General features: G+C 43.6%; 1 protein-coding gene across 3 annotated transcripts in view; it reads right to left on the bottom strand.

The window, feature by feature from the left end:
- The window catches only part of itga1 (integrin, alpha 1), a 74796-nt gene extending 62186 nt beyond the window's left edge, over nt 1-12610 (bottom strand). For 2 of the 3 annotated variants that reach the window (XM_042326579.1, XM_042326578.1), the window contains exon 1: nt 12203-12610. In XM_042326579.1, coding sequence (XP_042182513.1) covers nt 12203-12245 — 43 coding nt within the window. In that variant the 5' untranslated portion in view covers nt 12246-12610. The remainder of the gene's footprint in view (nt 1-12202) is intronic. The other variant, XM_042326580.1, reaches the window with a different exon arrangement.
- Between the last annotated feature and the right edge of the window lie 2132 nt (nt 12611-14742).

The raw sequence follows: 14742 nt of genomic DNA on the forward strand, positions 1-14742 counted from the left end.
ACAGAATGTGTGTAGGTTGTGCTCAAACACAGACGTGTCGCAATATGCAATGAAGACAGGACTGAGAAAACATAAGATCCTAAGATCCTAAACATAGTCCTATTGGTCAAGTCAAGTGTTGACTGGAATGGATGTAGGCAGAGGACGTTGTACATTAAACAAGAACAACATTGGCAGCCATACAGTAAAATAATGCCTCAGAGTCAATTGGAACTTACACCATTGACCCATTCATTCAACAGGGACTTTCCCCCATTGACCAATTCATTCAACGGGGACCGTTCACCAATAACCAATTCATTCAACAGGGACCGTTCCCCATAGACCCATTCATTCAATAGGGACTGTTCCCCATAGACCCATTCATTCATTAGGGACTGTTCCCCATTAACCAATTCATTCAATAGGGACTGTTCCCCATGACCCATTCATTCAACAGGGACTGTTCCCCAATAACCAATTCATTCAACAGGGACCGTTCCTCATAGACCCATTCATTCAACAGGGACCGTTCCCCAATAACCAATTCATTCAACAGGGACCGTTCCCCATAGACCCATTCATTCAATAGGGACTGTTCCCCATAGACCCATTCATTCATTAGGGACTGTTCTCCATTAACCAATTCATTCAATAGGGACCATTCCCCATAGACCCATTCATTCAATAGGGGCTGTTCCCAATTTACCAATTCATTCATTGGGGACTGTTCCCCATTGACCAATTCATTCAATAGGGACTGTTCCCAATTGACCAATTCATTAAATAGGGACTGTTCCCAATTGACCAATTCAGTCAATAAGGACTGTTCCCAATTGACCAATTCATTCAATAAGGACCGTTCCCATTCATTCAGTGTGTCCATCTACAGTATGCACTGTGTGTGAAGCCCATGGAGCTGCCTGCCATATCTGATTCCATATTGGAACTGGAACTTCCAAATCTATTCCTTGGACCACTAGTTTTTAAAGGCCTGGAACAAGGAATAGGATTACAAGTCACCACCCACTGAATTACATAATTCTCCCTGCTGGTTGTCAAGGATTTCATGCCAGAATATTCCCCATCCCCAATCGTGCTCTATCACACACCCACAAACTCATCCAAACCCTCATCCAAATATTACTAACAACCGACTCATATTCAAAAGTGCTGATCATAAAGCTTTTTATCAGCGGAGCTAACTTGCAACACAAAGCTGGGATAGGAGTTAAGGGAGCTGCTTAAACATTTCACAGAAAGACAATAAATACACCCTGTGATGGGGTCACAGGGTTCACTTGTAGGCAACCTTCCTCTCCCTGTAGGCAACCTTCCTCTCCCTGTAGGCAACCTTCCACTCCCTGTAGGCAACCTTCATCTCCCCGTAGGCAACCTTCCTCTCCCCGTAGGCAACCTTCCTCTCCCCGTAGGCAACCTTCCTCTCCCTGTAGGCAACCTTCCTCTCCCTGTAGGCAACCTTCCTCTCCCTGTAGGCAACCTTCCTCTCCCTGTAGGCAACCTTCCTCTCCCTGTAGACAACCTTCACCTCCCTGCAGACGCATACAAAGCTCTCCCTTGAAATCCTTTTGGTAAATCTGACCATAACTCTATCCTCCTGATTCCTGCTTTCAAGCAAAAATTAAAGCAGGAAGCACCAGTGACTCGGTCTATAAAAAATTGGTCAGATGAAGCAGATGCTAAACTACAGGACTGCTTTGCTAGCACAGACAGATTCTTCTGATGGCATTGAGGAGTACGCCACATCAGTCACTGGCTTTATCAATAAGTGCATCGAGGACGTCGTCCCCACAGTGACTACGTACATACCCCAACCAGAAGCCATGGATTACAGGCAACATTCGCACTGAGCTAAAGAGTAGAGTTGCAGCTTTCAAGGAGTGGAACTCTAACCCGGAAGCTTATAAGAAACCCCGCGATGCCCTCCGACGAACCATCAAACAAGCAAAGTGTCAATACAGGACTAAGACCGGCTCCGACGCTCGTCGGATATCTCCCTTACGGATCAGTCCATCCTCACCTCCTCCATCACCATCTGGTTTGGGTCTGCGTCTACCCGCTGCACTATGCATTGTGGCAGGTAGCATTCTCCTGACATCCGCCAACCGCAGATTCGACCGTCGGACTGCTATATGGTGAAGCGTGATTCATCATTTTAGAGAACACGTTTCCACTGCTCCAGAGTCCAATGGCGGTGAGCCTTACACCCCTCCAGCCGACGCTTGGCATTGCGCATGGTGATCTTAGGCTAGTGTGCTGCTGCTCGGCCATGGAAACCCATTTCATTAAGCTCCCGACAAACAATTGTTGCTTCCAGAGGCAGTTTGGAAATCGGTAGTTAGTGTTTCAACCGACAGACAATTTTTACGCGCTACGCTCTTCAGCACTTGTTGGTTCCGTCCCGTTCGTTCTTCGCAGCTGAGCCGCTTTTGGTCCTAGACGTTTCCACTTCACAATAACAGCACTTACATTTGACCGGGGCAGCTCTAGCAGGGTAGAAATTTTATGAACTGACTTTTTGGAAAGGTGGCATCCTATGACGGTGCCACGTTGAAAGTAACTGAGCTCTTCAGTAAGGCCATTATACTGCCAATGTCTGTCTATGGAGATGGCATGGCTGTGTGCTCAATTTAATATACCTGTCAGCAAAGGGTGTGGCTGAAATAGCCGAATTTGAAGGAGTGTTCACATACTTTTGAATATATAGTATATGAGCCAACCTCCCTTCAGCAGCCTCCACTGGTATACCCACAGTACATGTGTATATCTGCTCATTCTCTTATAGCTCTATGCTCACTCTACCTAGTTGTATATAATGTATGCAAACTTTCTGTCAATTCCGCTGTCTGTATTCTGTCTCTAAATGTTGTCTATCACTAGCAGCACCATATCACCAGGTGACATTCTGAGTATGTTGTCTATCACTAGCAGCACCATATCACCAGGTAACGTTCTGACTGTGTCAATGTAATTAGTGAATATCGGTGATTCTGAAACGCTCAACAATGGGTTTCGGCGCCAAACCATATGAAGACGCTCCAAACTCAAACTCTAATACATGTTTCTCATATTTTACAGGTGATCAGTAACAATCAAGAGGACATTTCTAACCCACATCATTATCAATGAATAGATGTGCTTCTCATCAACCGTAAATCATCTGTAACTATACAGTAATAACTCAGTGTAGGAACTGTGTGAACTTGAACTAGCTAACTTTTCTCGTGTTCCATGGGTCAAAGTTCAGGGCCATGTACATAAGCCAGGCTGATCCATCATGAAGAATGTCTAAATGCTTTGCAAGTAGGTTTCCCTGACCCGGAAGTGAAACACTGTGTGTTGTGTGTGTTGCATTATTGCCCTCCTGGCCTAGATCAGAAGAGAAAATCAGAAGAAGAAAAAAACATTTGTTTTGGAGAAGAACAACATGGTGGTGCAGTGGATTGTGTGTTGCCCTGCAGTAGCTGAATACTGTGGATAATGTGAACGAGGTGCCCCGTGCAGTCTGTACATCATCTCAGTGTGATGCCACAGTGATGGATGGGTCTGGCCTCTTGCTGCTGGGGGTGAGAGGAAAGAGAGGAGGGTTGAGGGCTGGTCTGATCACTGCTCTGAGGCCTGGTGCACAGATGATGCAGGGCTGAAGCACACACAAAAACACACACAGATGCACACACAGATACAGATGCACGCACACATACACACACACACACACACACACACACACACACACACACACACACACACACACACACACACACATGCACACACCCTCAGGGGCCTTGTGTATCTGCTGACAGCCTCTGATCCTCTGTGTGTGTGTGTGTGTGTGTGTGTGTGTGTGTGTGTGTGTGTGTGTGTGTGTGTGTGTGTGTGTGTGTGTGTGTGTGTGTGTGTGTGTGTGTGTGTGTGTGTGTGTGTGTGTGTGTGTGTGTCTGTGTGCTTCTTTTGGTGGGGTGTTGATAGTGCATCTGGAACACCAGAGTACCATGGACAGAGTTTTCTGGGGGGGGTTTTGGAGCATTGTGTAAAACAGGATTACTCTTAACACAATCAAGACATACCAGAAAAACAATTTTCCATGGCCGGATTATTACATTTCATCAGAAAAAAAGCACAATGTCTAATATCCTATATCTTGACATTTGAAGAGCTTGACTTTCCTTCCCCTCAGAGCTTTGTGGAGCTTCTTATCTTTTCTCAGAGCTGGTGTTTGTTTGTGAACCTATCGACCCTGGTTGCTGTAGCTGGTGCCTGGCGTGTCTCTAGCGTCTCTCCCACTGTTGTTGTTCTTATTGTTGTGCTAAAGTGAAGATAACCAACCTCCCAACCTCCCTCACCTCCCACAGTCCTCTTCCCCTCCTACCCCTTCTCACCCATCCTCCCCACCTCTCCTTCCAAGTTTTATGTGAGATGGGTCTCTTGAGGCTCTGGGACCGGGGTCACCGGAGGTCACGACCTTGGGGTTGCTAGATGACTGGACTCTAAATGTGCCGTCACACCTGCTCCAGTCCCACCAGAGAGTCACGATTGTTCTTTGAAAATAATTAAGGGAGAAACTTGGCTTTTTTCCCTAATATGTTTCATTACATGGGGATTAATCCAATACATGGTGGAATCCAACACATGAGGAGCCCAAAAGCACTGCTTTTTGACTCATTGCTTCCTTAACCCGGAAGCCAGACACACCAATTTATTGGGAGGAAACCATGTCCAACTGGAGAACGAAGTCATCTTGCGGGAGCCCGGCCCACCACAAGGAGTCGCTAGAGCACAATGGGACAAGAAAATCCCGGCTGGCCAAACCCTCCCCTAACCTGGACGAGGCTGGGCCAATTGTGCGTTGCCTCATGGGTCTCCCGGTCAAGGCCATGCTTTCAGTTTTGCACGAATGCTGCCATCTATCCACAGTTTTTGGTTTGTTACATTTTAATCATCACTGTTTCAACATCCTCTATGCACTATCTGATGAGCCCAGTGACAGAGTCAGTGTAGTTGTCGATGTTATTTCCAGAGGTGACCCAGAACATTTCCCAGTCCACGTGATCGAGAAACAGTCCTGTAGCATGAATTCTGATTAGTCAGACCAATGCTGAACAGTCCTTATCACGGGTGCTTCTTGTTTCAATTTCTGTATATATGCGGGGAAGAGCAGAATGGAGGTGTGATCTGATTTGTCAAAGGGGGAGGGTCTTGTAGCTGCCATGGAAGGGAGAATAACAATGGTCACGCGTCCTCTCTCCACGTGTAACACAGGAGAGGTGTTGGTGGAATTTCAGGAAATGTTTTCCTATCAATTCTACTGAGGTTTCCTGGTGGCAAGATTGTCATATTTTACATTCAGCACAAAGGTTTTGATAGTTCCAAACCAATTATTTGTCCAGTTAAATGATTGCAAGTGTATTGACATGAAACTCCTACAAAGCATTATAGTTGGCTGCTTTCCAAGCCAGTAATTGTGTCTATTGGCATACAGTAACAGTGATGTTTGATAGAGGTTGTTTGGTATGCCCGAGCTAAACCCTTCCACAAGGTAATTTTTCTCAATGGCAAACATTACTCATCTGAGCTCTTAAAAGCTTTGTAAACACCAGTATATGGGATCTGTCAAGACATGGGATCAACTTACAGTGGGCTAGGCCCCTTATTGGGACTGTGGACACACATGGTCTTGTTTATTTTACCTGATGTCTTGTTACAGTCAGCAGATACTAGACACTACATACTATTCCCTGGACACACATGGTCTTGTTTATTTTACCTGATGTCTTGTTACAATATTTACATGTTGACTGTTTGTGGAGTCTCATGAAGTCATATTTAGTCATATTTTTCAGTTCTCGTATTTCATTTCTGGGATTGCCATGCCATATTGATGTAACCTCTCAAAGAAAACCTTCTTGATATCTATACTCTTAGAAAAATTGTCCTATCTAGAACATAAAAGGGTTCTTTGGCTGTCCCCATAGGAGAACCCATTGAAGAACCATTTTTGGTTCCAGGTAGAACCCTTTTGTGTTACATGTAGAACCTTCCCCACAGAAGGTTCTACATGGAACCTAAAAGGGTTCTACCTGGAACCAAAAAGGGTTCTCCTATGGGGACAACCGAAGAACACTTCTGGAACACTTTTATCTAAGAGTGTAGTTTCTAGTTTTCAGTAACAAACAACAAGCTGCTTGCTTCCAACGTCTCATGTGAGCCAATAAAAGAGAAGACAGTAGACAGTGGATCAGCCCATCAGACAGCCAGTAAAGGAATGTGTTTTTTTAGGCTCCAAGTATGGAGGGAGACGTTCAGAGTGAGATCTTCTGGGAGATCTGGCGCTTCTGCCAGGGGATGCTCTGGATTTACGACCGACCAAGCAAAGGGGGAGAAGAGACCCTCAATGCCAGGGCCAGGGTTAAGGGGACTGAGTGGCAGCCTGTCTGTTGGACAAAGCTTGACCATCACTCCTTCTCTCACTCCACTGGTATACCCTGACCTGGGTTCAAAATTATTTCAAATACTTTTATTGAACTTGCCTGGAGAGCCAGATGGGTGGATTTGCACTTTTTGGGACTATTCCATTGGTTCCATTGAATGAGGCATGCTGGAGTTCACTGAATGAAAATACATGATGATCTTATTTTGGAATATACAGTGCATATTAAATTAGCAGCGGTTGCAAACATCTACTGTTTCTGCATAGTGAACTACTTATAGAGGATGATGCTGCTATGGGAAAGATTCAGACTGTTGGTCTGTGGGTTCAGTTCAGACTGGCTCCTCTTCTCCAGACTCATAAATACAGCCAGACCACTAATGTCTTCAGACAAACTGCCCGGCCTCCAACCCTTCACTCGTCTTCAAACAGCCAATGAATTAGCTCTTTAATCAAATCAGCTGCAGCAGCATTCCATACATAAAGGAACCTTCAGACAGTGAAAGAAATTAAGAGTTTATTTCCAAAATGCTATATGCACCAATTTGTTTATATATATATTTTTTCACCAGAAATGATGTGCTTATGGATATTTTGATGTGTGTGTAAAATGTATCTATTCTCAGATTTTTTATTCATTGATTTTAGACTATGTGTTTTTTGTTGTTGTTGCTAAATGCTATATGTCCATTGTTTAGCTGGAATGGAATGTTCGTATCCTGTATATTTGACTGTGATATGTGATTGTCTCACCTAGCTATCTTAAGATGAATGTACTTACTGTAAGCTGCTCTGGATAAGAGCATATGCTAAATGATTAAATCATCAAATGAAAAAAGTTTTACATTGATGATAAAACCTATCATTATTTGTCTCTGAAATTAAAACCAGTAAATCCAAGATTTTAAACAAATACATGTCTGTCATTGAACAACCCCATGCCATCAATAGATAGTGAAAAAACACACCAATCTCTTTGATAATTTATTGAAATAAAAAGCAAATATACCAATAATTTTCCATCTATTTGGCATGAAACTCTTCAAATGTATACTGTTGGTCTTATCTAGTGGTGGAGAGATGATACACTGTGGGGAGGGAGATAAACAGTGAGGAGGGAGATAAACAGTGGGAGGGAGATAAACAGTGGTGAGGGAGATAAACAGTGGTGAGGGAGATAAACTGTGGGGAGGGAGATAAACAGTGGGGAGGGAGATAAACTGTGGGGAGGGAGATACACTGTGGGGAGGGAGATACACTGTAGGGAGAGAGATACACCGTGGGGAGGGAGATACACCGTGGGGAGGGAGATAAACTGTGGGGAGGGAGATAAACAGTGGGGAGGGAGATAAACTGTGGGGAGGGAGATATACTGTAGGGAGGGAGATACACCGTGGGGAGGGAGATAAACTGTGGGGAGGGAGATAAACAGTGGGGAGGGAGATAAACTGTGGGGAGGGAGATAAACAGTGGGGAGGGAGATAAACAGTGGTGAGGGAGATAAACAGTGGTGAGGGTGATAAACTGTGGGGAGGGAGATACACTGTGGGGAGGGAGATACACTGTGGGGAAGGAGATACACTGTAAGTAGGGAGATACACCGTGGGGAGGGAGATAAACAGTGGGGAGGGAGATAAACAGTGGGGAGGGAGATACATGGTAGGGAGGGAGATACACCGTGGGGAGGGAGATAAACAGTGGGGAGGGAGATAAACAGTGGGGAGGGAGATACACTGTGGGGAGGGAGATACACTGTAGGGAGGGAGATACACTGTGGGGAGGGAGATACACTGTGGGGAGGGAGATAAACAGTGGGGAGGGAGATACACTGTGAGGAGGGAGATAAACTGTGGTGAGGGTGATAAACTGTGGGGAGGGAGATACACTGTGGGGAGGGAGATACACTGTGGGGAAGGAGATACACTGTAAGTAGGGAGATACACCGTGGGGAGGGAGATAAACAGTGGGGAGGGAGATAAACAGTGGGGAGGGAGATCAACTGTGGTCCTATTTACACCTGCTGATATATGGTGATGGGAACAATCTCACTTGCTGAGGATTCGCTTCTCTGGGTATTTTTGAGAGCGTTCCCTAAAATTTCAGTTGAAAGGCATAGTTCATTTGAAAGACAAAAAACATTACTTCTTGATTGCGTATGTGAACAGATGTACAGATGTTCAATGAACACACTTTGTAAGTATCATACCACACACATCTGTGAGTAACATGAATATGTGAATGTACACAATGTGTTATTATGAGGTGGCTACATAAGCCCTACTGTACATCCCATAAATTGATTATAGACATTGAGACTGACAAAAAAAACATAATGACAGAATTTGAGATATAAGAAACAATCTGCAATACATGAATACACACTCTTGTGTACCACGTTCTGCCTGATGTGTTACAACCACCGTGGCTAAAGATTATGAGCAAGAAGACCATAAATAATTCCTCAACACCTTCATCCTCAAGAACAAACATCACTGTAATCTACATGTCCAAGAGCTTTGTGTGTCCATTCTGTATACGAGTTAGAACATCAGTGTGTGTGGTTTGATTGTGTGCGTGTGTGTGTTCTTACATTCATATGGCTAAGCATATCCGCGTGTTTTCAAGTGTCCAGAGTAAGTTCACTTGTCCCAGTCCCACACACCCCTGATTGAAGCCAGATGAGCTCTCCTCGAGGTCCCAAACCAAAAACACCTGTACTCCCATCTCCGTTAGGAATTTATAAGGTTCAAATGCCGCCACTACAATAACCACATGTGGGCCCCTGGGCCACGCTGGAGCGGCACTTCTAGCATAACATGGGATTTGTGAATATGATCCCAACCAGTAGGTTCCAGCCAAGCCCCCCTCATTCATAAACAATCAGGCAGCTCACAGAGGTAGACAAGGTCATAGATTGGTTCAATACTCAGGACGAGTAGCTAGGACAATAACCACTAAACAAAGCTCCTCACAAATTCATTATTCCAAGGAGGGGAGGGGAGGGGTGGGGGTGGGGGCATGGAACTGATGAGATATGAGTTATCCCACTACTGTAGATGTGTTCCATCTGAACTAAAGAAGTCTAGGGTCAGATTCATTAGCGCATGGAACGGAAAATGTTTTGCAGCAGAAAATGTAAAAGTAGTCTCTCCCTGTTTCCTTCTGTTTACTTCCGTTTGGTGTTTAATGAACTGGGTCTGGGTGTGTAGTCAGGGGTCTGTGGGGAGAGGAACCAGAGCCTAAGTAGGGAGACTCTTGGTCTTTGCACCAAATGGCACCCTATTCCCTATTTACGGACCCTGCTCAAAAGTAGTGCACTAACTGGGGAATAGGATACCATTTGGGACGCAAACTTGGTATGATGTGATAGCGGCTAATGTGAGCCTCTATCTCCAGCTGCATCTCTAACTCAATTCTCTAATGACGGTCACGAGCCGGTGACAAGTCGATGTCACATGTGAGCGTAGGAATCTGAGAATAAGAGGGATACTCACACTGTTGACTTTACAGTAACAGAGGAGCATTTCAAGGTTTCAGACCCAGTCCCAGGCTAAGCCCCAAATGGCAACCTATTCCCTATGTATTGAACTACATATGACCAAGGCCCATGGCTCTGATCAAAAGTAGGCCATTATATGGGGAATGGTGCCATTTTGGAAGCAGACCCAGTCTCAAATACATTGTTGGTACTTTCCCCCTTTTAGAACTACAGGAACATGACCTGAGAAGTTAATTTAGTACTGCTGGACTTATAACTGAGTGTTCAGTCACAAGTCACTGCGAGACTTCCCACACCAGCAACAGGCATATCTGTTTTCAAATACTCACCGGTACAAAATAGGCTTTAAAAGTGTCTGAAAATATAATGAGTTCATATTGATAAGCCCGGAGTTCCAAATGTAAAAACGGTCAATAATTGGTCTTTGGAATATTGAAAATCTAATTATATTGATAATTTATTACATTACTGGCAGTGTCAAAAATCCCACACCTGGTTGCGTGACATGAGGTCTGGCTTTGGACTAACACCACACAGGAACTCCATTTAATTCACTTCAGATTACTTATTATTACTGTAGGTACTTACCCATTTTATCCCAGCACTAGACAAAAACTAAAATTGTTGATAATAATATTCCTACATTCAGAAAGTATTCAAGCCCCATTGACTTTTTTCACATTTTGTTGTGTACCAAACTAAGGATGGATCAACAACATTGTAGTTACTCCACAATACTAACCTAAATGACAGAGTGAAAAGAAGGAAGCCTGTACAGAATTAAAATATTCCAAAACATGCACACCCTGTTTGCAATAAGGCAGTAAAGTAATGGTGCAAAACATTTGGCAAAGCAATTAACATTTTGACCTGAATACAAAGTGTTATGTTTAGGGCAAATCCAATACAACACATCACTGAGTACCACTCGCCATATTGTCAAGCATAGTGGTGGCTGCATCATCTTTTGGGTGTGCTTGTAATGTTTAAGGACTGGGGAGGTTTCAGGATAAAAAATACATGGGATGGCGCTAAGCACAGGCAAAATCCTAGAAGAAAACCTGGTTCAGTCTTCTGTCCACCAGAAACTAGAGGAGGAATTCACCTTTCAGCAGGACCTTTACCTAAAACATAAGGGAAAGTCTACACTGGAGTTGCTTACCAAGAAGACAGTGAATGTTCCTGAGTGGTCAAGTTACTGTTGTGACCTAAATCTACTTGACAATCTATGGCAAGACCTGAAAATGGTTGTCTAGCAATGAGCAACAACCAATTTGATCAAGCTTGAAAAATTGTTTTAATATTAATGGACAAATGTTGCAAAATCCAGGTGTGGAAAGCTCTTAGAGACTTACCCAGAAAGACACACAGCTGTAATCGCTGCCCAAGGTGCTTCTACAAAGTATTGAGTCAGTGGTGTGAATATTATGTAAATGAGACATTTTATTTTCAAAAAACATATTTTCACTTTGTCATTATGGGGTATTGTGTGTAGATGGGTGAGAATTATTATTATTTTTTAATCCATTTGACTTCAGTCTGTAACACAACAAAATGTGGAATAAATCAAAGGGGTCTGAATACTTTTTGAAGGCACAACAAAATGTAATCCAAGCCATTATGACTGTCTCAGTTAATAGGAACCAGGACAGTTCTAGAAACTTGCTTCACTTTTGTATGTTCAATGTTTTTCACAGGAAGTTGCACCACTCACACAAGTGTCCAAATTAGGCTTCAACACCCCCCCCCCCGCAGTACCACACACCCCCGCCGTAAGCCACTGATGACTTTACGTATAACTGCGGAGTTATAGGTGGCGTGGCTATCGGAAATGTTCCTAAACAATTATCTGTAATTGCAGTGGGTTCCAATAGCAACAGATGAGAATGAATAGCGTATGGGTAAATAACTGTATGTGCGTCGTGCCCCACTGTATCACATTGACCAATTTCACACATCTATATACCAGCCGGCGAGGATCATTTCAAAGCCGTTCAGATTCTTAGGTTCGTTCAAATAAGCCATGATGAACTTGCTTACTTGAGGTTAAAAAATTGTAAATTCAATGTAAAAGCAATTTACACCCAATGGATGGTTTTATGAGTCACGATGCATCATTAATAATTGAGTACACGGTTAATGTCTGTGTGCCTGTGGGACGCGCACAGGAACCTGGATAGTGGACACACACAAGTTAAAACATGCGCGCGCGACAGGCTGTTCGCTCGTAGGTTAATAAACTGGTGATAACATGCATATTCAGAGAAAATATCACCTACCGAGTGCTGTCGCTAATTTCAAATATTGCATTTGCCGGAGCATCTTGGAATAATCAGTTTCCACGGCGGCTGGAGCTGGTATTCTTCGGCCTTTCCCGTCAGACGCGCAATATTCAACTGAAGACAGAACTCTCTAGAGGCGTGAGGGGTGATTGAACTACTCTGAGAATTAGTCTGGCATTTCCTGCATGCTAGCATCTGCGTTTGAAGTATTTTAAACTTGCAAGAGGAACCCTGTAACTGTCACTTAAATACTGGCATTTATTCCGTTTTTAAAAAGAAGTGTTATTATTCTCCTGGTCTCCCGGTACATCACTGCTCCATATCCTCTTCTGCTGCGTAGGCTACTGTGTGGAGTGGACGGGACCGGGAGAAGAAGTCAGGACCCAAGACTTCAGTTCACCCTGAAATCATAGGCACTGACTGTGTGGGAGTTGGCTTGCCAAGTCAACCCATGGGAAAATCTTACCATGCAAATAAAACCAGTGACAGAGACGTCTGACTCTGGAAATAATAGCAGTTAGTTATTTTGGAATGGGGAATCGCCACCAAACCAATTTGTCTTGGAAATGTCAACCTTTTTTTGCCAGTACTCCACCGCCACCAGTGTTAAGTTCTGTAGCCTATTTCAAAAGATATTACTTTGCTACAACTTTGGAATTAGGGGAAAATAGCAGGTGCCCCCAGCCCTATACCGGATACTTCACATTTAAATAGGCAACTGGCAACATTTTTTCTTTAACCCTTATTCTATCAGGTAGACTGACTGAGAACACATTCTCATTTACAGCAACGACCTGGAGAATAGTTACAGGAGAGAGGATAAATGAGCCAATTGTAGACTGGGGATGATTAGGTGACCATGATGGTATGAGGGCCAGATTGGGAATTTAGCCAGGATACCAGGGTTAACACCCCTACTCTTACGATAAGTGCCACGGGATTTTTAGTGACCACAGAGAGTCAGGACACCCATTTAACATCCCATCCAAAAGACAGCACCCTACACAGGGCAATGTCTCCAATTATTGGGATATTTGTTCTAGACCAGAGGAAAGGGTGTCTCCTACTGACCCTCCAACACCACTTCTAACAGGATCTGGTCTCCCATCCAGGGATTGACCAGGACCAACCCTGCTTAGCATCAGAAGCAAGCCAGCAGTGGGATGACTGACAACTACCTGATAATGTCAAAGAAAACCAATTAACAATAAAAGCAACTGAGGTCACACGAAATGTTGATGGAACTATTTCAGTAAGAATATTTGCCAGCTAACGATCATTCAGTTAGTTTTTTTTTTAAATGCTGTCATGCCCTGACCTTAGAGAGCCTTTTAATGTCTCTATTTGGTTTGGTCAGGGTGTGATTTGGGGTGGGCATTCTATGTTTTGTTATCTATGATTTTGTATTTCTATGTTTTGGCCGGGTATGGTTCTCAATCAGGGACAGCTGTCTATCGTTGTCTCTGATTGGGAACCATACTTAGGTAGCCCTATTCCCCTCCTTTCTTTGTTTCACGGTTTGTTTTGTAGTGTTAATTTGTTTTTGTCGGCGTCATATAAATAAAGAATATGTACGTTCACCACGCTGCACCTTGGTCTTCCTCCTTCAACAGCCGTGACAAATGCTCTATCATTATCATGTAAAGAACATAGTCTTTACCATCTCCTTATCGATAATACAATCTGTACAAATGACATTTGCTTTAATTTTTGGGTTGTAATAACAGGATAACATTAGATTAAGATTTAGAGGTATGAGGGTGTGCTCCTGGTTTATGACAAGTTATGACAAGCAAGTCCCATGGGTGACTTGGCAAGCCAACTCCCACACACTCAGTGCCTATGATATGATGGTTGACTCTTACCTAACCCTCCTGACAGTTAATTTACTATGCATGTTCTAGAAAAGATCCTTGTGGGTTTCTTATGGTAGACAGGGGGAATAACATCCAGAAATTCGGTTACACTCTTGTAAAAAAAAAAATGGTTTTAAAAAGGTTTCTTCTGCTGTGACCATAGGAAAACCTTTTTGGGGCCCAGGTAGAATATTTTTGGGTCCAGGTAGAACACTTTTGGGGTCCAGGTAGAACACTTTTGGGGTCCAGGTAGAACACGTTTGGGGTCCAGGTAGAACACTTTTTGGGTCCAGGTAAAAATCATTTTTGGGTCCAGGTAGAACACCTTTTGGTTGCAGGTAGAACTCTTTTGGGTTTCATGTGCCCTCTGTGAAAAGGGTCCTACATGAAACCCAAAAGGGTTATATCTGGAGCCAAAAGGGTTCTACGTGGAACCAAAAAGGGATCTTCAAAGCGTTCTTCTATGGGGACAGCTGAAGAACCTTGTTAGGTTCTAGATAGCACCCTTTTTTCTAAGAGTTAGCTATATGAGGGGATTGGGATTAGCCTGGAAACCAAATTGATTTGTTCTGTTTATTAAGATCGTATCCGTTTTGATTACAGGCAAGATTGTGACAACCTCCCATTGTTAAAATATAATAAGTAAGAGAACATGCAGCCACAGAAACCGAGAAGGGGGGT

Source organism: Oncorhynchus tshawytscha, linkage group LG09 (assembly GCF_018296145.1).
Source record: "Oncorhynchus tshawytscha isolate Ot180627B linkage group LG09, Otsh_v2.0, whole genome shotgun sequence".
Classification (NCBI taxonomy): domain Eukaryota; kingdom Metazoa; phylum Chordata; class Actinopteri; order Salmoniformes; family Salmonidae; genus Oncorhynchus; species Oncorhynchus tshawytscha.